The sequence below is a fragment of the Lycium barbarum genome, chromosome 10, assembly GCF_019175385.1.
Source record: "Lycium barbarum isolate Lr01 chromosome 10, ASM1917538v2, whole genome shotgun sequence".
Taxonomy (NCBI): domain Eukaryota; kingdom Viridiplantae; phylum Streptophyta; class Magnoliopsida; order Solanales; family Solanaceae; genus Lycium; species Lycium barbarum.
This window is the reverse complement of record NC_083346.1, coordinates 1,132,484-1,159,217: the sequence shown is the minus strand read 5'-3', so window position 1 is coordinate 1,159,217 and position 26,734 is coordinate 1,132,484. Positions and strand designations below refer to the sequence as shown.

At 33.1% G+C, this 26,734-nt stretch overlaps 2 protein-coding genes across 2 annotated transcripts; one reads left to right on the top strand and one right to left on the bottom strand.

Annotated features, from left to right (window-relative positions):
- Positions 1–4,043: 4,043 nt before the first annotated feature.
- On the bottom strand, positions 4,044–7,365 carry LOC132614482 (uncharacterized). Its single transcript, XM_060328942.1, has 5 exons — positions 6,962–7,365; positions 5,795–5,909; positions 5,147–5,228; positions 4,680–4,731; positions 4,044–4,566 (listed from the first exon to the last, which is right to left on the bottom strand). Exons 1-5 carry the CDS (start codon positions 7,346–7,348, stop codon positions 4,417–4,419), a joined length of 786 nt encoding a protein of 261 aa, XP_060184925.1. The 5' UTR covers positions 7,349–7,365; the 3' UTR covers positions 4,044–4,416.
- Positions 7,366–23,202: 15,837 nt separating this feature from the next.
- LOC132614979 (induced stolen tip protein TUB8-like) lies at positions 23,203–25,300 on the top strand. Its single transcript, XM_060329536.1, has 3 exons — positions 23,203–23,359; positions 24,068–24,145; positions 24,535–25,300. Exons 1-3 carry the CDS (start codon positions 23,345–23,347, stop codon positions 24,982–24,984), a joined length of 543 nt encoding a protein of 180 aa, XP_060185519.1. The 5' UTR covers positions 23,203–23,344; the 3' UTR covers positions 24,985–25,300.
- Positions 25,301–26,734: the final 1,434 nt, after the last annotated feature.

The window sequence follows — 26,734 nt, the reverse complement described above, 5'->3', positions numbered from 1 at the left end:
ACCAGTTACAATTTGAATAGAATAAAATGACCATGCAAAGATCTTCTCTGTTTTATGTACGAGTGACATTTCAAACGTCGGAGTTATGTCACTTTCTCAATGCTTATAGCAATAGACTGAAAGTTGCTTCGTCATTGAAGATATTCATAGATGGTAGCAAAAATGCTGCTTCAATTGCTACAAATTCATTTGAGTGTTCTCCTTATTAGTAGTATTGTTTATTTTGGCTTCAGAATGCATGTCCAGGGCTTTGAATTATCTTCATTCTAAAGAAAATTTTAGGGGATTTGGCATGCCTAAGTGGAGTCCTTATATAAATCACCTAGCATATGCAGATGACACCATCATTTTCTCTTCAGCTGAGGAGGATTCATTGAAACTCATTATGGATACCTTGGCATCTTATGAGGCAGTAAGTGGGCAAAAAGTTAACAAGATGAAAAGCGCAGTGTTCTTGCATCATAATGTGACTCAAGAAGTAGAAGAAAAGGTGTTTTCCATTACCAGAATACCTAGAAAGGAATTTCCATGCACATATCTGGGAGTTCCTATCTACTATAGAAGAAGAATGATAGCTCACTACAAGGAGCTCATTGACAAGGTTTTCAACAGGCTGAATTCATGGACAGGGAAATTATTATCTATTGGTGGAAGAGTTACCCTCATTAAACATGTGCTACAAAGCATGCCTATTCACCTATTATCAGCATGTGACCCACCTGCAGGTGTGCTATCCCAAATACACAGACTGTTTGCTAAATTCTTTTGGAGCAATTCAGTGGGCAATTCTAGCAAGCATTGGGTGACTTGGACAGCTTTATGTTACCCTCAGGAGGAAGGCGGAATGGGTTTCAAGAGCTTGCAAGATGTCTCTAAGGCTTTGTTCTCAAAACTTTGGTGGAATTTTAGGACCAAACAATCATTATGGAGGATGTATATGAGCAACAAATACCTTAAAAAAGAACATGCAGTGACTGTTCAATGGAAAAGAGGGACATATATTTGGAGGAAAATGATCCAGTGCAGAGACATAGTAGAAAAGGAGATTTGGTGGCAAGTGAAACAAGGTGACTCCTACTTTTGGTTAGATAATTGGACAGGCTTAGGGGCATTGTACCAAATACTACCTTCTGATTTCAACATAGACAAAACATTGATCCAAACAAAAGAAATGGGAAATGGAGAAGGATGGGATGAACAAAGGCTGAGGGAACTATTGACAGGAAACATTGTGGATCATATCATACAAAGTGTAAGCCCTCCATCATGTAATGATACACTTGATAGGCCATACTGGAAATTGGATACGGGAGGCAAATTCACAGTGAAGACTGCTTTCAATTTAGTTAGACAAAGGGAGGAACCAAGCATCTTGTACAGGAAGTTCTGGATTAAAGGATTGCCAGTAAAGATTTCTTTTTTCAGCTGGAGATTATGGAAAGCTAAGGTGCCATTAAATGATGTAGTGAAGAAATGGGGTATTCAGTTTCCTTCAAGATGTTATTGTTGTGAAAATCCAGAAGTGGAAGCAATTTCACATGTCTTTTTACATTCTGCTACAGCTCAATTTATATGGAAGGGGTTTTGTAGACCTATGGGCATAAATATTCAGAATTTACAATTGAGCCAGGTGATTAATCAATGGTGGGATACTCCAGTGAACATCCATGTTAAATACATTTTTCAAGCTATACCTTCAATTATTCTGTGGGAACTATGGAAAAGGAGGAATGCTATTAAGCATGGAGGAAAGATGTCCAAAGTTAAATTAATGTACCAGATTGTGCACACCATTGTCATGTTCATGAAGGTTAGACGGGGCAATTTTAAACATGCATCTTACAAGTGGAGCACACTGAAACAATCATTACAGAACTACAAACCTAAAATTAAGGTAGTTCAAGTGAATTGGAGGCCACCTGACAGGGGATGGATCAAGTGTAACACAGATGGAGCAGCTAGAGGAAATCCTGGAAGAGGATCATGGGGGTTTTGTTTGAGGAATGAGAATGGTGATTTGATTGCTGCTAAAGCAAAGGAATTAACAAATCCAGCTAGCACTAATACTCAGGCTGAAGCAATGGCTATTCTACAAGCAATAAAGTATGTTGAGGAGAAACAATTTCAGCAAATACTTATTGAAACTGATTCCTTACTCTTGATGAATTGCATTCTTAAAATCTGGGAAGTACCTTGGCAAATTATTGAAGTAGTGGAGGAGATTTGGAAAAGAATGCAAAATAGAACTTTTAAAATCACTCATATCATGAGAGAAGGGAATCAGTTGGCTGACCACTTGGCCAATCTAGCATTAGATGAAGGGGAAGTGGATGTTGAATCATTTCAAGAACTAGGAGCTAAAGGAAGGGGGCTCATCAACAATGATAAATTGGAATTGCCTTACTTGAGGATAAAAACATGCAGGAGATAGTTGGGTGGAAGAATGGAGGAGAGAAAAATTGGGTTCTTTAGAAAACAAGAACCCATGATTTGTATGCTGGGCAACAAGAAGGAAGAATAAGCAGCAGGACTGGCAAACATGGAGGCAACATAGTGTAGGCTTAATGTTTTTATCCTAAGCTTTATCCTAATCCAATTGGCTATTGTATACTGGGTGGTATTAGTACCTTTTGGTACTCAATCCCTGGTGCAAAAACCAGTGGGATCTAGGATACAAATGAGCAAACCATTCAGGATATCAGACACAAGTACAGCAAGGTCAAACAACAACAACAAGGGCGAGATGGAAACAATTGTAAAAGGAAATGTACACAGATCAATTTTATTCAGTGAGGGTTGCGAAAATCAACTCTATATTGGGTAGAATCGAAATGGAAGGTGGATGAAATTCAATGGAAAGAACGGCAACACAACAATACAGAGAGCAGAAAGCATCGACCAACAGCAACAACAATAGCAATCCAACAAATCGTGGAGACAACAACAACCAACATCAACAACAACAGCACAGATCTTGGAGACGACTAGCAGGAGATAAGTGGAAAAGCAAGAGACAAAGATCTAGCAAAGAACCTAATAGACGAAATCCTAGCTGCAAGAGAGGAGACCAGGAGAAAAGCAACATTGAACACCATCCACAACAGCAACAGCAACAAAATCGGAGTTCACAAAAGAAAGATTCGAGCTTACAAGTACAAGAACCCATATAGCGGACATTTGTTGACAAAGAAATGAACCTGAACTGGCGAACAAACCAAGATGGAGCTCAAATGCCATCTTTGTCAGTCACTTTCCAATTTTGAGTTTTGGTCTTTGTTTTTTTTTTTTTTGTTTTTTTAATTCAGTCTCTTTATTTGCTGTTGGATGATTTAATAAATTAATAAAATTAGTCACTGGGACCTACTCAGATGACCTTGATTTAAAAAAAAAAAAAGTATTAGTTAGTAATCGCGTAGTTTCTTTTCTTTCATGTGTATTATTATCTGTTGCCTCATTTGCTTTTTATCTTACTAATTTGTTGTCATATTTTTCTTGATTGCGTACTTCAAATCCTTTTCTTTTCTTTTCTTTCGAGCCGAGGATCTATCGGAAACAACCTCTCTACCCCACAAAGGTCGTGTCAGGTCTGCACATATTTTACCCTCCCCAGACCCCACTTGTGGGACTTCACTGAGTATGTTGTTTGTTGTTGTATTTGATTATAGGCAAAACACATAAACAAGCTCTTTAACTTGACGCGAGCTGGCAACTATGACCTTAAACTTTGCTAGTGCACAAGTAGGCACTTAAACTTGCCAAAAGTCGAACATGTAAACACAAATGCTGACGTGGCGCTGACGTGGCACATAATTTTGTTCAGTGTTATGTCACTGCCACATCAGCGTCACGTCAGCATATGTGTTTATATGTTCAACTTTTGGCAAGTTTAAGTTCCTACTTATGCACTAGCAAAATTTAAGGTCAAAGTTGCCAACTCGCGCCAAGTTAAAGGCCTTGTTTATGTATTGTGCCTTGATTATATATTTACCTTGTTTCGTTGATGTAAAATTTCAAAATTTCTGTTTTTGCTATTTTTGTTCTTCTTGTGGAAATGATCCCTTATGATGACCAATTACAATTTGAATAGGAAGAAAATAACCATACTAAGGTGTCAACAAACAAACAACTTCATACCCAGTGAAATCTCACAAAGTGAGGTCTGAGAAGGTAGAGTGTACGCAGACCTTGCCCCTACCTTGGAAGGTAGAGAGGTTGTTTCCGATAGACCCTTGGCACAAGGACATGCAACCATACTAAGGTGTCTCTATTTTATTACCGATCTCCTCTGAAAAGGGTCATATAACTAAATGTTCTGCTGATTAATAGCGTAGCGATTGTGAGTTGCTTCTTCTGTGATAAATCTTCATAGATGGCAGCAAAAATTGCTGCTTCAATTACTATAATTTTGTTAGTGAATTACATAAAGTTCCTAAAGTTCTTGATCAAGTACAACAGAGCTGCAATTAGTAGAACCATAAACAAGATACTCGTTGCCTGTTTCTCCTTTCCTTTGAAAAGATCTGGACTCATCTTTTGAACTGCTCTCAAAAGGAAGGATGATATTTTCTAGTGAAGTAAAGAAAAATAGAAGGGATAATATTAGTACTAGCTAAAATTGTAGGTCATGTATCTAAAATTTTGTTGTCATAATGTATTACTATTATTACTCAGTTACTCACCAATCTAACTGGCTCAATATGAAGGAGTGGCTCCATGAATATCTCCGCATTCCTGTCATTCAAGGGGAAAATTGTCAGTTCAGACTGACATCCACTGAGTTTCATATTGATGGGTTCGTTATTCACCGAGTTTCAAATCGTGCCCGTGACCTTTCTTGGATTTAAACAAAATTATATATTTAGCTTTTAGATAGGTTTATAGACGTATTCGTGTTTTCCAGCTTCAAATAATTTTCTTTTTAAGTTCAACCGAATATTGTCCAAATATCTACATAATATTCTTGAACTGCATGTTTTCAATGTTTTTTTTTTTTTTGATGTTTAATATATATATATATATATATATATATATATATACACACACATTATAAACAAGGATAGAGGAATATATATATATATATATATATATATACATACATACAAGGATAGAGGAAATCTTGAAATTAGCATTCTTTTTTTCTCTTCACCTTATCAGCATCTTGCCCTGGTAATAATGGCAGGTATAGAAGCTAAAACCTTTTCCAACTGGAATATGAGTGTCACTGCATGCTGCAAAAAAAAAGAAAAAAAAAAGGCAATGAAAGACGGACTAAACTTTTTCCCACCTACTAATTAGAAGAATTTGAATTAATCGGATCATATTGATGGGCGCTATTTGCACGATTTGCCTTGTTCGGGGGTGGTCTTTAATTTTTTCCCTTCGTCTAATACTCCGAGGTTTTGGGTCGAATCCTGCCTTAGTAAAAAAAAAAAAAAATCGCAAGGCAGAGGTTCGTAACAAAATTAGGACTATTCAAGCAAAAGTTCGGCTTAAGGTAGAGGTTTGCCCTAGGACAAACTTCTTCTTAAGGCCTAACTTTTGTCCGAATTGTCCTAATTTTGGGCAAATGTTCGGCCTTAAGGCAGAAGTTTTGTGAAAGCCTTTCGTTGCGATTTTTTTTTTTTTTCGTTTTTTGGTGCAAAAATTAAAGACCAGCGCCTTTGAAGGGCAATCCACACAAACAATACATATTAATTAGAAGAGAACTCAAATTAGTTGGGTCAGCGAATTTCGAATATTGGACGGTAACAAAAAACAAAGTTGGAAGAATAAGAGAATAGAACAATGAGCTAACCTAGTTCCCAAGCAACCCCAACGCTTGTTCCATCATGTATAGTGGGTTGAATGACAAACTCAAAGTTATTATTCTTCAGGATCTTTATGATTGAATTGAAGAAATCTATTACTTGCTGCAGGGAGAAAAATAAACCAAAAATATATCATCAAACTTTTTTGTATATAGAACTACTAGGACCAGGCAAAGGGAAAATTTGTTTAATATATACTCCACTACAAATGTTACAGGACATTAATTAATAAAAAATAACACATATTTAGATTTATAAATAAACCACAAGAGATTTTCATAAATGGTCATAGAAGATCATTTCCATGAAAATATTTGAGCCGTTTACAATCTCAACAAAGCCTTCCCTTCCCTATTATACATGGACCTCATATCTATATTATCTGTCTTAAGATTTTTTTTTTTCACAGCCTTTAAAAAAGCCATGTAATTGCACTAATTATACAAGAATTTGTCTAAACTACTTTTTATCTCTCTCACGAATGTCTTACTTTATAATTAGTATTCCACTTGCCGGAGAGGTAAGGATAATGTTCTCAATAAAAAAATGAAGATGAATGAATGGCATCTTGTTTTTCTAAAAACGTCTAGTATTTTGAGCAGAATCAGTTACCAACACGACTAATATTTGAGATCGGAGACAGTGATAAATAGAAGTTTAACATATCTCATTCGTTTAATATTTCGAAATAAAATCAGTTTGTCAACACGACTAAGAGCCTGTTTGGATGGGCTTAAAAAAACAGCTTATAAGCTGAAAACAGTTTATAAGCTAAAAAAAAAAATAAGCTGCTTTAGATAGGTTAAGCCAAACAGACTAAATTATTTTTTTGGGCATATTTTAAGCACAAAATGGCTTTAAGTTGGCCAACCAAACACTCAAAAAGGTTGTTTTCAGCAACTTATAAGCCAATCCAAACAGGCTCTAATATTTGAGATCGGAGATAGTGATAAATAGAAGTTTAACATACGTCACTCTTTTAATATTTTTAAATAAAACTGTTTGTCAACACGACTAATATTTGAGATCGGAGACAGTGATAAATAGAATTAGTTTAGCATACCTCATTCGTTTAATATTTCGAAATAAAATCAGTTTGTCAATACAACTAATAGTTGATACTGGAGAGAGTGATAAATGAAAGTTTAACATACCTCCTTGCCATAGAAAGTTTGTAAGGAGGAGGCAACATTGCTAATGCATCTACATTCTTCTCCAATTATATCAGACAATTCAACAAGATTTTTATTTCTAAGTGCATTATAAAGTTTTTGTACTGTTTCCACAGCACTTTCGCCTTCTTCTGGAGTATTTTCTGAATTATCTCTAGCATTACATTTCAAAGGGTATAATAGACATTTGCTTTTGGATATATAACTCAAAGAAGAAACTTGGTTTAAATGGATAAAACTAGAAACATATTTTTGGTCATGAAGTTGTATTTTTGGATGGAGAGAAAAATATTGGGAACTTTTTTCTTGGAAAATTATTGGGATTTTTTTATTAGAGATCAAGTTAGAAGGGAAAGTCAGTGAACTCATTTTCAAGAACACTGGATGTGTATGAATGTGAAATGATTTGGCAATATATTTATAAGGAGGATTATATGGTACTTTTACATAACATGAGTTTCACATATGAATAAAATAAAGCATAACCTGCTCATTAAGATTGCAAGTATTGCAAGATTGGAATAGTTTTTTGCAAAAGCACTTCCTCTACATGTTGAGTATCATGGCCTAAGGAATAGAATAGCTATAGTACCTTCCGGTATACTTCAAATTGAAGCCATTATAAGGCAAATATCAAATGATTTGTTTACGATAAGAGTATGATCATCCAAAAATTATTAGAATCTATCTCCTAAAACCATCCATAACAATTTATTTCTTTCAAACCATTGGAGAGGACTACTGATTGCAACTTTCATGTGACTTTTTAGACATTTTCCAAACATCTAATTTTTGGTACCAATCAGTAATCAAAAGTTGGGATAGTTAAAGCATTACTATGTGATGAATGACATTTCCTTTGGAAATACGTTGTTGGATTTGCACGAATGTTATTTAGTACTATGTCCATTGGTAACAAGTTCACAACATATCATTTTATAGGCACCAAAACATGTTAACATAACCATGTTTTAAGATAAATATATTGGAATGTAGGACTTCACAAGGATAGAGGTTTGGGACAAACTGTATAAAAAAAAATTAAAAAAATAGGGATCTTTACACAAATAGTCGACTGAATTAATTGTTTAATATTCCTTGTCGGTATACATAGATTATACACTTGTCGGATATTTTTTGGTGTAAGCAGTTGGGTGAACGATTATTTATGTTAATTTTTTAATAAAATGCAGGTGTGATTGTGTATGTGAATAAGTAAAACTAATTGACTATTGACATGCGATGAGCCACTCCTATCCATAAACAAATGGCAACTCATTTTTCCTATAGTTGTTAGAGAAAACTCTGAACATAGTCTGCTACATGGCTAAGATGTTATTATTTGACAACCCATTTTCATCCATTCTCCAGCGTTGTGAGAACTGAGAACATGATATTCGATAGATCCGGTAGTTGGTCTTCGACTTAAACGTCAATTGATGTTGTTAATCAAGAAGTTAAATGATATGTCTATAGTTATTTCCTTTTCAATTTTGATCATGAATCCTTTAGCCATCCTAATCTCTTCAAACATCGTCACTACTAGAAAATAAAAAATTAGCGACGCACAAAGTTCTGTAGCTAAATAGCAAAAAATCATGCTAATCTCATTTAGCTATGGATTAGCGATGTTTATAAGAAAAGCGACAGATTAAATGGGGATTACCGATACATTCCAAGCTAATTTCATATTTTCTAGTAGTGCGTGCTCCTGAATGTTTTCAAAATGACACTCTTCGCGATCATCATACACATGCAATATAATCAGTTTGGCACAGAATATAACAACATACACTAGTTAGCAAGTGACTTCTTTAATGATTTTTTGGGTGGTACCTTACAGAATTTAATGCATTAGTTAAATATCAACATCATTGGGCCATGAAATATGACTGATAAAGAAAATTATCCAACCAAAGTTCCCAATAGGACCCATATCCCCCCCTTTTTTTTTGCGCGGATTGGCATTCATTTGGCGTGGTTCAAATTGGTGCAAAATTTTACCTCAAGTCAGACTTTTGCAAATCTGTCCATGCAAGGCAGAATTCTACACAAATTCTGTCCGAATTGGCAAAAGTTAAAGACCACAAATTTGAGGGCTAAAAATTAAAGACCAGCCCCAGCCAAGGACAAATTGCCCCTGCCCTTTTATAATACTAGTACATATGGGCCTCTAATTGCTCCCCCCACCCCGCTCCCCGCCCCCACGCCCCACTCCCACCACCACCACCTGCATACCTTATTAGTTAAGAATTTCAATATTTTTAGCCAGTACAATTCTTTTTATTCTTTTCATAATAATAATTTGTAGCCGTTGTCGATGTACTTGATGTATAAAAAGCTATAATCAGTGTACATATTAAATTTATGTAAATTATATCGTTATTATTGTAGTCATTTCATTATGTAACGTTAACTTTGAAATCTTTTGTTGGACTAGAGTTCTTAATTAAGTGACGACCATATATTTTGCTAAGCAATGAATACTAAATCATCTATACTAGCTAGTATTATTTCAAGAAAAGTACTCATGCATATAATTTTGAAGTTTTAAACTTATGTATCTACATCTCTACGTAAATTTTAGTTTTCACATCTAGGATTGAACACTTATTTTATAACTGAGAAATTTCGAGCATAATTATTGTACGATTCAAAATTGAATGAATAATGCTAGATAAACGGCAACCTAGCATTAATTGGACAATTTTTCTTTGCCTTTGGTACAAGGTCCAATTACCTTGACCCTATATTTAAGGGGAAAAAATTATTTATAAATTACATTAAAAATGACATTGATATTACTAACATGTTGTGATCTTGCTAAAATGATGTTTCCATGTTCAAGAAATTGCAACATCAGACATTACTATTTAAACAATTGAACCACATTAAATCTGCATCAATTTTCATTAAAACTTACTTGTATTAGTTAAATAAGAAAGCTAAGATGGTATGTATGTTGAAAGCAACTTTATAAAAGAGGGAGGCCCCTATTATTCTAAATAATGTATTTTTGGATGGGTAACATTAATCATATTGTATTTCTAACACTACCCGAAGCAACCAAAAAAAAAAAATAATGGGGAGGGGAGGTGGCGGTCCTTTTTTTTTTTTTTTTGGGTAGAAAAAACTCCCACGTCGTCCATTATTTTTTTCGTTTGTTTGTTTCGACTCCTTGAATTTATCAAACAATCACTTTGGCCCTTTGGAAAACCTAATCATATTGCTCAACAATGTCAAGGAAGAAGATTCACCTATCATCATATACAAAAAGTAAATATTACGAATTAAGAATAAAAACTACATAAAAAATTCCCCAAAGTTGTTGACAGACAGTCAAGTCATTGAATCGGTGAAATAATTGCAAATCTAACTGACCAACTTTTAAGGCAGAAACCTAGGATATTATCTTCCTTGCTTTTTACGATGTTTTGATTGCCAAATAGTTTACTCTGTTTTGTTTTAAGTTAAGTTTCGTGCATTAATAGTGTATAAAAATTCTATATTTCGACTAAGAATGGGAGGCATAAGTAACGGTGAAATTATTTTCGTGTGATATGTAGGTCACGAATTTGATTCGTGAAATCTATCATTGATGTTTGTGTCAGGGTAACAATTAAGTTGCGCTATATCACATTAGTTTAAGATAATGGCTCTTCCCTGACCCTGCGTACATGCGAAATACTTTGTGCACGGATTACTCATTAATGTCCTTTTTATCAAGTTAGATTGACCGACAACGTTAACAAGTAAGTTTTTATACCAAAAAAATGGGGTATTAACTTTTATAACAAGTTAGATGATAAGTGACATTACAAAAAAATATAAAAAATCTTACACGAAAAAGTATATCTAACTTAAATATGGTAATGTGAAATTTTCAAATAAACTCTGGAGAAACTAGACAGGCCTTCCAACATGGACCATGGTTGTACAAGTTTTTGCGAAAGTGAAAAATGACTCCAACATGAATCATTATATCAAAGGTGTCTGTCGATCTTTGTCCACAATTCTAGGAAAAAGTAGCAGTCTTTATTATTATGTTTTCTTCAAAATATAACAATCTTGGAGTTGCTTCCACGTATATTTGGAGGTCATCATCATTTACAATCTGTCCTGATTTCAATTCATAGACTTATATAACCTGGAGATCACAAGTTGTAATCGAATTTAGAATATTTATACCAAATATAGTTCATGAATAAGGCACGTCGATCTATTGGATTAATCCATCGTTATTGTAATGTATCTTATGTGGTATTATGATAGCTCCATTCTCTGATTTTGATAGAATAGAATTGAATGGACTCCACATTCATCAAATTAACTAAAAAACATTATGGATCCTCTTGATGTAGCTATTTTGGTATCGCATAAGAAGGGGGGAAAAGATGTCTGAGTTCACGTAGTTTTTTGTGATTAACCGAATAATAATAATTAAAAATCAAGGTGAGAATACATATCAATCACTTAATAATGGTTAATTGATAAGCATGTGAATACAAAAAAATGTTTTGTATTAATTAATTTAGTCTAAATATTGGGTGCGCAAGATTTTACCTGAATAGTTTATACGCTTATATATATATTTTTCTTTTTGCCTTTGTAGTTGCAATGAAATAATAGAAAGATTACGAAACAAAACTTATCTTTACAACTCCTCAAGTTGAAAAGAGATCAAGTCATTTTAAAGGAATCTTGTTATTATGGAACGATATGCAAGTATTCCATGCCAATGACACTCTTCCGACAAAGTTAGGGTTTTCCCTTCCTTATGAGTTTTAATTTACTGATCCAATTAATTCAAACTCATATCACACAATGTTCGTTGAAGAGGAAATGAGAGTTTTCAATTCTAAGGTTTGAATATGAAACTTTTGATTAAATGTAAAGGGATCTAATCCATCTCACCACTCTTAGATGATAACAAGTTAGGGTTGCGGATGATTCTCCCGCGCTTCCTCAAAGGCCATAAAATTAGGTATCAATATATTGATTGTATAAGGATATTTTACAAGATTAGCTTAATTTATAGTATGTTAATTTTTATTAGCCTGTCAATTAAAAGACAATCATTAAAAAGATTTAATAGTAATACTTTATAAGAGTTACCTAATGTGTAAATATTTTAATATCGATCGTTACCAATAGAATAACAATATAAAATTAAATATTCGATAAATGATATTTTGGTCCATTGAGGAAGAAGTAAATGACGAATGTACCATTATTGAAAAAGATATTATTAATGATTTGTCAAAGAAAGAATATTAAATACGAAAGAATTCAAAACAAAAAGGAAGAAAAATACGTCACGTAAGTTGTCCCAGCAAAACAAAAGAAACAAAGAGGAAAACAACGAGTTTGGCAGGATTGAAAATCTTGGAGATGGGTCCTTACATCCTTAAATATTTTTTACTAATGTACTATCTACTATATATTTAGAAAAAAGTACTAGGATCTGTATCTTGTCGTCGTTTTTATAACTTCATAAAATAAGTGATGGATGTATCATTTACTCTTTAATCAAAAGTCTCGGATTCGATTTTAACAATAGAGATTTTTCATAAAAAAAGCTTTCATCTTAAGTAGACTTTATGCAGTACAAATTTAGATTAGTCAAATCGATGAGTTTCCAATAACATATGCATGAAGCAAATTAAAAAAAAGAGCACTTAAGAGCTTGCATAAGGGAAGCACCCAAAAAAAAATAATTAGGAATCAAGAATTTTTAAACTATAACATATAATACAAAGCCAACTTATATGATATTAATCGTTATACTTCTGTAAATAAGTATATAGGCCCTTTCCCGTGCCAATTTACGTAATACTTTTTTCTTTTTAGTCGTTCAGAAAAAAATTATATTTTTTTATATTTATTAATAATTTAATTTAAGACTTCTCATTTTACCTTTAGTGAAATGATTTACAACACACAAATATCAATAACTTATATTTCAAAAGTCTAACTCAAGCTAAGTGACCGGCTCAAAAACATTATTTTTCTACCTTATAACAGTACATATTCCAGTACTATATGTCATGCAACTTTACTATAGATCGGTGGACAAAAAGACATGTGATGTGAGTATATTTCCTTTCAGCAATAGTAACATGTAAATAGAGTATAAAATCAAAATACTTTTTCTTAGTGTCTTGAACAAGGGCAAAAATATATAAATGTATTTTAAGAAACTACATTGATGATTGGAAGTATATCACTTTTTGTGGGATAAAAAGAGTACAGAATATGGAAGCAACTGTAATTTTCAGATGTGAAATGAAGAAGATAACAATTAAAGTTATTATAGTGGGGTCACAAGGAATCAAAATATATATTCCAAGGAAATTAGCCAAACACAAGAGCCACCACACTTTATATCCAATCTTTAAATAATTTACTTGACATATACAACTTGTTTTGCCACAATCAAGAAAATAAAAATCCTATAATATATGTGTCCCTACATTTGTATGAATCGAAAAAAAATCATGAATGTTATCAGTAATTCGTTCTATCTTTTGCCATCTTTACAGAGTAACATGTACACCTATTTTTTTTTTTTTATGCCACTGAGTAACGTGGTACACATTAATACAGCTAATATTATTATCTGAAAGACCGAAAGAATCTTGATTGGTCTCATATTTTTTTTAGAAGTATTTTGATCTTTCGTAAATCTAAGGTGTATGAAAATTGGTAAGTCAAAATAAGGATAATGGCATTGTTCCCAATTGTTGTTCGATTTAATATTTTAAGAGTCAAATTAATAATTTTTGTATTGAATACATGAATATGTAATTTTAAATATAATAAAATCATCAAAATGACTAGAATTAAAAGAATTGATCTCTGCACCCCGTATTTACTCCAAGCAATACTACTTTACCATGATTAAGTTAAAAGCTAAGGTTAGAATGTGTATTAGTAATTAATTACTGTACAATTTAGCAATAGAATTTGAATTAAGACATATGTGCATGTATTCACTGAGTTGATGTAACTATTGAGTGCGGGTAAATTTTACCGCTTTTGATGTTGCTGTAGCTACATCCAACTTGGTAAAAACTTATCCGCACAACGGCATAGGCACACTCGGTGCGGCTATGTATTTAATTAGAATCCAACTCCAAGAGCATATTAGAGACTATATGTACTTATTACGTCCTTAATTATGAACTTGATTGATAATCTATGGCAATTTAAATCATCCAAAAGTCTTAATTTATTTATAGGGATAAGTCATACCTACTAATTAATATATTCTTGAATATATGCTTTGTGCACTCTAATTCAATATGTATGTTCTGATGACGACTCTTTTCTTGTTTTTTTGCAATGCTATTGTAGACTGTGAAATTTTACCGGATTTGAAATAGGACTCTACAAGATGAGTTCAATCCATCTTCAAACTTTAAGGTGGGTTAGGATTTCTTGAAAGCTATTTTACCCTAAACATTAGCTCACACCTATATAAAGGGACTCCTATTCCATAGGAAAGGCATCTCGAATATCCCACAAATTATGGGATATTCATAAAGAGATAAGGCATCAAATACATGCCTTTCTCAAAGGTTGCCCGGTGTTCTTGGAGATCAAATACATCACAAGAAAGTCTTCCTATGTTCAAGAAATACGCTACTAACGGCCCTCGAATCACGGAGAAAATTAGGAGAGAAAAATCAAGGGAATAAACAGAATTGTACCCGCATTCTTTATCATTAAATTGGATCACTCTTTTTATTTATTTTGTGGTTGCAGTTTATTTTCTCAATTTGTTGCAAACAAATTGGCACGCCCAGTGGGACTAAATCTGTCCTTCATCTCTTCTCTCACAAATCAGATATGCCAAATCTGGAGCCACAAAAATGCAAAGATGGAAGCTTTATTTTTATGGGTACTTCAAGTCTCGTCTTCGAGTTTCCGCAAGTCTACAGTCTGACAAACCTTGAAATAGGGGCATTTGTAGACTGTGAAATTTTGCCAGATTTGAAATAGGACTCTACAAGATGAGTTCAATCCATCTTCAAACTCTAAGGTGGGTTAGGGTTTCTTGGAGGCTACTTTACCCTAAACCTTAGCTCACGCCTATACAAAGGGACACATATTCCATAGGAAAAGCATCTCGAATATCCCACAAACTCTGGGATATTCATAAAGAGATCAAGACGTCAAGTACCTACCTTTCTCAAAGCTTGCCTGATGTTCTTGGAGATCAAATACATCACAAGAAAGTTTTTCTATGTTCGAGAAATACGCTACTAACGGCCCTCGAATCACGAAGAAAATTAGGAGAGAAGAATCAAGGGAGTAAACAGATCTTGTACGCGCAATATTCATAAACAAAATCTCGGTTTCTTCATATTTTGTTTGTGGTTATAATTTATTTCCAAATATTCGAAATTTGTTGCAAACAAATTGGCACGCTCAGTGGGACCAAATCTGCCCTTCATCTCTTCCCTCAAATCAAATCTACAAACCTCAAAGGTCAAATCTTAGCCGAAGTTGTGAGATCAAGAAAGAGGCTGCTCTTCCTTTAGACTAAAGAAACTTCCATATATATTGGGAAGGAAAAGTCTTTGTTTACTTGAAGGTTTTTGAATGAACGTCAAATTGCTGGTTGAAACTTGAACCTCACTTTGTTGGAGCCAAAAATACCATAGTTATGGTTTAGTTTTTGCCGGTCACGTTAATTTGACAAGCACAAAATGGGGACAATGTTTTTGGGACAAATCTCTTGTTCTCTATCTAAGGGGCTCCTCATAAAGCCATAAAATCGCAAATACGGAAGCTCCATTTTTATGGGTACTTTAAGTCTCGTCTTTTAGTTTCGATAAGTCTACACTCCAACAAACCTTGACGTAGGGGGCATTTGTAGATATCGAAATTGTATCGGATTTAAAATATGACTCTACAAGATGAGTCCATTCCGTCTTCAGATTCTAAGGTCCATTAGAATTTTTTTGAGGCTACTCTACCCTAAACACGCCTATATAAAGGGACACATATTCCCTAAGAAATGCATCTCAGATATCTCATAAACACATGGATATTCAAAAAGAGGTCAATATGTGACCGGATATTTTTGACAACCAAATACTTCAAGAAGATCCACAATATCCTTTCATTGAGGTCAAATACATCCCAAGAAAGTTCACATATCGAAATCCAAATCATCCTACATTCGAGAAATAAGCTACTAACAATCCTCGAATTACGGAGAAATATTGTGAGAGAAGAATCAAGGAGTAAACAGATCTTGGATCCGCAATATTCATCAATAAAATCTCTATTTTTTTATATTTTATTTGTGATTGTAATTTATTTTCGCATATTAAAATTTGTTGCACACAGCTATAGTCCAAAATTTCGTGTTAATTGACTGTTGGGATCGTCTTCTAATAATAAATAACTATACTTGTATTTTAGTGCTAGAAAGGTACTTTTTTTTTGTCGAAACTATTGGCTTTTGATGGGGTTCTTTAATAAATAACTATAGATCGAGACATTCTACACTCGAAATAATTAATGTGCATTGCATATTCTCTTGGCACTTGTACCCACGTCAATAATAGTACCAACAATATCAATTAGTACTATCTACTTTTTCTATTCTGAAAATGTGTCAGCATGTTTAATATCATTGAGTCCGGAATCAAAATCCCCCTTGAAAAAATCACTTTGAATCAAAATATTTCAACAAAAAATAAGTTATCAAAGTATCTTTAGCGCAGTAAAATACTGCGCTATAGCACTTCACGAAAACAGAGCCGTTAAGTATAGTGCAGTATTTTACTGCGTTATAGGATTTTTTTTTCTATAACGCAGTAAAATACTGCATTATAGAAACAATACCATTTTTTTTTTCTATAACGCAGTATTTTACTGGGTTATAGAAAAGAGTACCAATTTTTTTTTTCTATAACGCAGTATTTTACTGGGTTATAGAAAAGAGTACCAATTTTTTTTTTCTATAACGCAGTAAAATACTGCGTTATAGAAACAGTACCAAATAAAAAAAGTTGGCCAACTTTATTTTTTGCAACACTTAGTGTTTTTTTTCATACTTTGACCAATAATTAGTCGTGTGTCAAGACTCCGAAACGTCAATATTTTATATAGAACCTGATATTTTTTTCTACGTACAATAACGTAAGCCCAATACATCAAGGATACGTATACGTTCGGATCGTCATTTTAGGGGTTGAAAAGGTGCCCGAAGTAAGTTTTGTTTGAAAAAACTTGGTGTTTTTTTCATACTTTGACCAACAATTAGTCGTGTGTCAAGACTCCGAAACGTCAATATTTTATATAGAACCTGATATATTTTTTCTGCGTACAATAATGTAGGCCCAATACATCAAGGATACGTAGATGTTCGGATCGTCATTTTAGGGGTTGAAAATGTGTCCGAAGTAAGTTTTGTTTGAAAAAACTTAGTGTTTTTTCCATACTTTGACCAACGATTAGTCGTGTGTCAAGACTCCGAAACGTCAATATTTTATATAGAACATGATATTTTTTTCTGCGTACAATAATGTAGGCCCAATACATCAAGGATACGTAGACGTTCGGATAGTCATTTTAGGGGTTGAAAAGGTGCCCGAAGTAAGTTTTGTTTGGAAACTTTAGGGTGTTTTATTTTTTAAGATTTTGATTTAAGCGTGTTATTTTTTAATCAAGACATAACTTTATTTTGAATATAAATATAATTCTAAAAAATATAGGGAGAAAAACTAGTTGTAAAGTGGTCAAACTTTAGGCGGTTTGCCTGAGCCGATTTAAAAAAAAACACCTTTTATCCCATTCAATTTCAATTTTCCCCCAAATTGGCGTGAAATTTTCAGTTTTATTTACTTATAAGATGATGATACGCAATAGATTTCAATGTAAAAATCCCGGAGTAATGTAGTTGTGAATGTCAATTTCACTTCTGCGGTTTCAATTTTTGAAAATAAAGCTGACTAATTTTCTCGACATATAAAGTTGACTAAAATAACCTTACAGTCAAACACTAAGTTTTTTCAAACAAAACTTACTTTGGGCACCTTTTCAACCCCTAAAATGACGATCTGAATGTATACGTATCCTTGATGTATTGAGCCTACATTATTGTACGCAGAAAAAATATCAGTTTCTTTATAAAATATTGACGTTTCGAAGTCTTGACATACGACTAATCGTTGGTCAAAGTATGCAAAAACACACTAAATGTTGCAAAAAAAAAAAGTTGGTCAATTTTTTTTTTTTTGGTATTGTTTTACTGCGCTATACAAAAAAAAAATCTTGCAGTTAAAAACCTTTTGGCAACGGCTTTATTTTCAATAAATCTAAACCCTAAAAATAAAAAAACTTAAGCTAATGATAACAAGTCTTCAAACAAAAATGGACGTCTATGTATATAGAACACTTAAACCTAAAGTTTACAAACAAAACTTACTTCGAGCACCTTTTCAACCCCTAAAATGACGATCCGAACGTCTACGTATCCTTGATGTAATGGGCCTACATTATTGTACGTACGCAGAAAAAAATATCAGGTTCTATATAAAATATTGACGTTTTGGAGTCTTAACACATGACTAATCATTGGTCAAAGTATGAAAAATAACACTAAGTGTTGCAAAAAATAAAGTTGGCCAATTTTTGTTTTTTGGTACTGTTTCTATAACACAGTATTTTACTGCGTTATACTCTTTTCTATAACGTAGTATTTTACTGTGTTATAGCAAAAAAAAATTGGTACTGTTTCTATAACGCAGTATTTTACTGCATTATAGAATTTTTTTTTCCTATAACGCAGTAAAATACTGCGCTATAGCACTTAACGACTCCGTCTCCGTGAAGTGCTATAGCGCAGTATTTTACTGCGCTAAAGGTACTTTGATAACTTTTTTTTTGTTGGATATTTTGATTCAAAGTGATTTTTTTAGGGGCATTTTGGTTCTGGACTCAATATTATTCCCGTAATAACACTGTTTCAAATTATTTTTATTTGAATTTTAATATTTAAACTTAATATGATGGTATATTCCAATTTCTTTGATACCCCTTTGTTTTGGAGTATACCATAATATATTCTATATTCTATCTCCCCTTAAATAATACAGAAATTTTCACATAACTAGTTACAAATATTATTAGATACTATCAACTAAACCTATACTAATTTTGCGCGATTATGTTTTCTCATGCGGCCGATCAAACACTGCATTAGTTATGGAAAATTATTATTTTCTAATACCTACAATCAAACATTGTATTATTTACTAGAGATTTTATGTTTGATTTACTTTTTCTAATAAGTTCCAACAAGTCATTGAAGACGCAATGAAGCAAATGATGAACCTTATTTTTATCTTTACGAGATAGAGAGAAAATTTTCAATAGAGCCTCGACTCAAAAGAAATGTAAAAGTGAATGTATACTCTTTTTAACACAAAAAATTAATCTTTTTAACTAAAATAATCATACACTTTACATAATACAAAAATATCTACAGTTTTGGTAGACTCAAATAGCATTAGTTACAGATTAACCATATTTCTACATCTTTTTTTTTATTCCACAACATTAATATAAATAAATTAGCCAAATTTATATTTTAAAGTTTTGGTATTCAGTGATTCAGTCAACTACAACTGTGGCAGATTTTGAGCGGCAATGACACAAATCCAGCGTGGCAAAACCAAAAAAAAGCATGCAAGTGGGACCCAAATAGCACGAGGAGTAGTACCTGGAAAGCATCTCAAGGCCACCTAGGTATGCTCCCACCAGGCCCTAATAAACATGCTCTCGCTCCCAATTTATATGTCACTTTTTGCTTTTTAAAATTTAAACTATTTGATTTTAGCGTAGAATTTTTAATTTTTTAAAATAAACTTTGCATATTTTAAAAATACATAAAAAGTATATAAGTCAAAATAACTAACAACTCAAAAATTTAAACTACCTATGAAAAATTTACTATCAAAGAAATATTTATTTGCTCGACAAAACGAAAAGTGTTACGTAAAATAGAAAAAAAAAAATTAAGGTAGGACTCTTAGAGAAAGCCCAAAAGTATGCGGGATGAATTGGATCAAAAAAGGAGGTGCCACGTCAGAGTGGGGCCCATTTGGACATTAATGATCGTAAGTTGTGATAGTGGGGCCCAATTCCCACCGGCCCTTCACTATTATTTTGGACTTTACGTTCATATATCCATTTTTCCACAAATCAATAATAAATAAAGAAAATAAAAAGATCATGTTGGCTATTTTTTTCAAATTCCTAAACATTCTCATCTTGACCACTATAGTAAAAAACATTTTACTCTAAATCTTGTAGAGAAATATAGCAGAAGAAAGGTAAATCGAAAAGACCTTCTACTAACCAAGATCGTTAACTAAGATCGGAAGATTCAACAAAAGAAGAGAAAGCTATAGAAAAGAGAATTTTGAAATGGAAGAAGACTCTCTTGAATTGACTTGAATGATTTTTAATTGGGTTGGTTATAAATGACTAAGACCACCCCTATTTATATGTGTAGGGATGGTTCTAGAAATACTTCTAGATATATCTATTAGAAAAATCTAATTATCTTTATCTCCTACCACTACTCTAGAATATCTTGATATTATTCTAGATACAAAAGGATCTAGATAATTCTATCCTCAACTATAAATATCTAAGTGTCTAGAATTTCTAGACATTTCCTAAATACAATATATACCAAAGATATTACATTATCGCTTTCTAGAAACTCTTCTAAATATCTATGATATTTATTCTTTCAAAAAATTAACTTTAATTTTTCACAAATCTTACGCGATTCACCATATGTTTTTTACTACTAATGAAAGCTATGTCATGCCGACAAAAAAAACACAATTTGAATTATAGTATCACGAGTTTTTGTTCATATTAGAATTCAATTAATTTAGATTCGCGTAAAAAAATTCCGCTTTGAGGGTAAGTTGATCATTGCCAAAGGCGACTACATTCCCAGTTACCTGAGTTTTGGTTACCTAATACTTCTTTCGTTTTAGTTTATCTGACTTAGTTTGCCACAGTACGAAGTTTAAAAAAATGAGAAATTTTAAACTTGTGATACTATGGCATAATATTCTGTGACCGTAAGACTTTTAGAACTTATGGTCTTATACATACTATAACATTGTATGACTATAAAAGCTTCTCATTAAGAATAACATAATAATTTAAAGTTAATTTCAAATTGAAGAACTGTGTCATTCTTTCTGGCCGAATTAATAAAAAATAGTATCACATCAAATGTAGCAATGTAAATAACCTTTACCAACTTTAGTCTTTCTTATTTTTATGTTAATGTGAAAAAATAATGACCTTAAAATCTAATGTATTTGCATTTTAACCGATAATTTCTTTAATAATTGCTGGTGTAAATAATTCGAAAAAAAGAATGTGTGATATCTCAAGCTGATATTTCATTAATTCTGATGTAATTTGACTTTAGAATTTCACTTTTAAAAATAATTAGTTATATCTAAAATTTGGAAAATGTGGAACCGAATTATGTTTGCTATAATTAAATTTCAATTAGTTACAAAGAGTTGATGAGAAGTTTTGATTAATTGTAAACTACGATTAACTTTACAAACTTGGAAAAAGGAGCATAATATTTCTCTTTTACTTACAATTTGGTAAAATTATAAGAACGATGAAGATTAAAATAAACTACTTTCTAACTAAAGAACCATGCCACGGGGATAATTGCAACCTTATTCTAAAACATATCTGTTCCTATTAATCTGTATAGATTTTGATACCTTTATACATTTGACATTCCTTGTTAACCACTAGTTCTTTTTTCCCCACCGTTAACTGCTAGCTTAGACCTTCGATAGAGATAATAGTGAGAGGGTTAACATATCAATAAACATAGTGGTAGAATGGTAAGTACTCATTCATTTTTTATTAGAGGTTCTGTTTTCGAGTCTCAAGTACAAAATCGTCTTTATTAAGAAGTGAATTCAAATTTAATCAGGCCACAATGCGGATTTTGGACACCGAATAAATAAATAAAAAGAGGGTCAATGGTTAGTGGCACGCCTTAGACGAAATCTTGATGGTAATTGTATGATGAAAAAATAGGGCCAATAATTTGAAGGATCCAATAAATACATTTAAAAAACCAGATGAAGGTTGAGTCATTTTTATAAGAGCGTTTGCATGAATTAGATTCATTCCCTTAAACCAAGAGAGTTGAGAAGGAACTTGAATTAAGAAAAAGTAATTTAAAAAGAAAAAGATAATTTAAAAATTAGAAGAACATGAAAGCATGATAGTTTTAGTCACCTACATGTCCTACTGCACAAAACACAGAAGAAAAAAGTTATCATAGCTGTTATAGGAAATGGCCTCCACCACCATGTGACTTTGCTATTTCTTCCCAATCAAACAAATGCCTTTAGACAAACTAATAAATGAATTAATTAATAATATTACCAAACAAAAAGCTTCTCATCTTGAAAATCAATAAAAAAAAAAGATACAGAGTTGAGTATTAAATTTCTCATAAAATACTGACTGTGTGAACTTATTCACATTGCTGGTCCAAAGAAAAAGCTCCTCCTTTTCAAAATAAATAAGGAAAAAGAGGAAAAAAGAAAGAATTTCATTGAACATTAATTAGAGGTGTGGTAGGAAGAATTTCATTGAACATTAATTAGAGGTGTGGTAGGATAGTTGATTAAATTCCTACATTCTTAGTTATAGGTTTCGAGTTCAAGCCGTGCGAATAAAATTATAAGGATTGCTTTAAGTAAAAATAACATCCTTTAGTCACGTTTTCATTATGTCCTTTGAAAAATAACCACTGCTATGGAGTTTCAAATTCTGAACTTCACTTGTAGAATTTCAAGCTCCATAACAGTGGCTGAAAAGTGGCTATTTCTAAATTTTATCCGTGCTCTACCGAACTTAATGGACCTACTCAGTTAGAATCTAAATTAGTTAGACATGTAAATTCTGAATATTGGATGATTAAAATTTCTTAAAAAAAAGTAAGGAAAAGAAAGTACTTTGTTGGAATATTAATTTTATTATTATTATAAGCATAAAGTAAAGTAAATACATTTACAACTAGACATCCTAATCTTTTGTACACCCTTAATTATCAGTGATGTGACTCTTGTGAGATGTCAATTTGTATATCCCGCAAGATTCTTTTCTTCCATTATTTTAAATTAATAAGTCCATTTTACTTCTCTATAAATAGCTCTCTCATTTGATCCTTTTTCATCACCAATTAAAATTAGAAACAATTTGGCCACCTTTGCCCCCTCCATTTCATCATTTATTTTCTTCGTTCCCATCTTATTTTAAACTTTTATTCCAATGGCCAGTGTTGAGGTACTTGTATAATAATGTTCTTTTTCTTTCTATGTTTTCTACTTTTAAATTGATCAAGATCATTTAGCTAATTAACTTGTTCTTCAACTAATCAGTGGGCTTTTTAGCTTTTCAAGATTTGACTTTACACACTCTTGATGGTGATCAATGTTTTTATATCCTGTAATATTATAAGATCAAGTCTTGTATAAAGTTTTTTATAAGTTAAACTTGGAGAAAGTTACTGATCAGAGCTTTGTTATGATCTTATTTGACATCAAGCTTTATTACCAGTTTAACCGATGTTGCTCAGATTCTTCAACTATATTGTCGGATGAGTGCGGATCCTCAAAAAATATTACATTTTAAGGACCCGACATGATTGTTATGGCACTTTTGAAGAGTCTGAGTAACATCGAATTTAACACCAAAATTTTCAAATATTAGTCAAGTGATCTGATAGTTGAGACTTTTGAAAAGCCCAAAAAAGAAAAGGATATTGATTGTACGTACTTGCTATAGTATATGTTTGATATTGTTTTTCTCTTTAAACTAAAACGAAGCATTCTTGAATCTTTTAAATTTATTAACACCTTATGTGATTCTTGGACAGATGATCAATCTGAAAATAGTTGATCATCAATCAGAGATATTTTTCCTTAATATTTCTGTATTTCATGGATCTTCTCACTTAAATGAAATTTAATATTTTTCTTTCTTTTTGTGAAGGTTGAATCTGCACCAGTAGCAGCAGTAGAGACTGTTCCAGCTGAGGTTGAGGTTAATACAGCTCCAGAGGCAACTAAGGTAGCATTTCATCGTGTGATCGTCTCATCTAAAAGTTTAAACTATTAAACAAATCGCACTTTTAATTACTTAATCACGTTTCCAAACATCCTCTCACGTTCGGACTCTTCAAAAATGCCACTGGCTGTGTCAGATCCTCCAAAGCATGTAGTTTTTGGAGGATCCGACACGGGTGCCGTAATATTCAGAGCAACATAGCTCACATGTGGTCTGATTCTTTTTCTTGGTCCAAACACATGGAATTTCTTTTTTAATAATATGTAGCGGTGTGATTTGAACTCAGGACATCTACCCGATCTGATACTGTGTTAAATTGCATGATCATCTTGTCTAAAAGTTTAATTATTAAAAAGACCATGTTTTAGTTAACTTCATTATGTCTTCAACAGGTTGAGGAACCTACCCCAGTTGTAGAAAAGGAAGCCGTGGTCGAGTCAGCACCCGCACCAGTAGAAGAGGCTGCTCCTGCTCCTGCTCCTGTTGTGGAGGAGGCAGCCCCTGCTGCTGAAGAGCCCGTGGCTGCAGTAGAACCTGCAGCCGAGGAGCCTGTGGCTGCAGTAGAACCTGCAGCCGTAGCCAAGGAACCTGTGGCTGCAGCAGAACCTGCAGCTGCAGTCGAGGAGCCTGTGGCCGCAGAAGAACCTGCAGCCGCAGCCAAGGAACCTGTGACTGCAGCACCCGTTGAGGAGGCTGCAGCCCCCGTAGCAGCAGTGGCTGAACCAGAAGCAGCCCCTGTTGCGGAACCGGAAGCCGAGAAAACAGTGGAACCAGTAGCAGCTGTTGAAGAGAAAGCAGTTCCAGCTAGCACTGAAGTTCCAGTGGAGAAAGCTGAAGAGTAAATTTTATTGAAGACGAGAAAATAGTTCGATGGTTGATGAATGATGGGGGTCTTGATTAAAGTTGGTTGTGTTTATTCTGTTTCTTAGTTGAGTATTTAATTTACTATTATTATATATGTTATGGTTACAATGAGGGGCATATGTTTGTATTAGCATATGTCTAGGTCTAGGTGGTCGGGTGGGATATATACATAGTTTTTAAGCTATGTTTGTTATTTTGTCCAGGGTTCAGTTTGTCATGGTTTGATTAAGATGATATGAGATTTGATCTCTAGTTTTTGATAATAAAGGGTTATATCTTTTTTGTTGTTTTTAATTAATGGGCTGATACCATCATTTTTCTCTCTATGTTTACTTATCTGATTGTTAAAATTAAACATTTTACTGTTAAAACACAGATAAAAAGGTGGAGCCAAATTTATGGTAATAGCTACATAGGTCAGCAGCTCAAGTAGGCTGTTGCATACCAACTACACAGAGTACGAAGAAACACTCAGCTTTTCGGAGTGGGCTAATCTTTTGTACCCCTTGTTCTTTTTTTTATAAGAAACTTGGGGGAAGCGCGAAGACAAAAGCCACTAATGTTGCGACAAAAGATGGATACCATAAAGTCGGCAAAGCTAAGATTTAGTGTGTTTCATATCATAATCGGGAACTTATAAGGAATACCTTCATTGCACTCTACAAAAAAGTTCTTCGAGAAGAGAACAAAGAGAAAGGATAGCCAAGGAAGAGAGGAAGTATATTAGTGTTCAATACAGTGACTCAAAATCTACAGCGACAAAAGTTTGGTATTTAAGTGGAAAAGGCTAGAGAGGCTGCCTATTATTCATCGAGTTTTGAACTGTATGCCACTGGCCCTTGGCCTTAGGATGTCTAGTTTATAAATAATATGGTGATTGTAAAACATTCCACAAACAATATAATTTGACAATCCCTCTATACTATACATACCCCAATCAAGTTGGTGAAACATTACTATAGATGCATAAAAGTAGCTACCAAAAGAAGCCATACATTAAGGTCCTACCTTAGATCAACTCTTGACATTTTGAGTCTGAATGGAGAAACATTGGTCCGCTGACTTATTATTTTTATCACAAAAAAAGATTATTTATTATATGCACAGCATAAAAGATGACTACAATTGCTCAACACAAAAGCGCAAACCAGCGAGAAAGAAAAGCATTAATTGCTCAATTTTTTCAGATTAGATGACTACAACTGTGAAGAAGGCAAGTGATCATATTAAAGGAGGTGACATATTTTTAAGTGGTTAACTTATCTACGTAATGTGCAGAAGCTTTTCTAAAATTTTGAATTGAAATTGTCTAATAGGACCAATTTATCATGTGTTCAGAACATCAATCGGGACATGCCGTAGTTTGAGTGTCTAATTGAAATTGACTGTCAAGTTTAAGGGTTGTCGATGTATTCAATTAAAAATAAAGAAGTTTCTGAGTTAGAAACTTACTGCTTTTACAAGTGATGGAGAGAAAACGGATGAGAAGGCCAAAGTGTGAAGTTCTACATACTTTGAAAAATATTGACTAGCAGAATAATAATAATGTACCTTCCAGAACCAGAATAATAATAATCATACAGTTTTGTCATATTATTTAACTCCTTTAGAGTTACGAGATATAGAGACCACCAAGGAACAATATCCGTGACCAAACCCAACCGTCCCTCCAATTCCCTTAAACACAGTTCCATTTTGTCGAGCAAATCATAGAAAATATGACGCAAA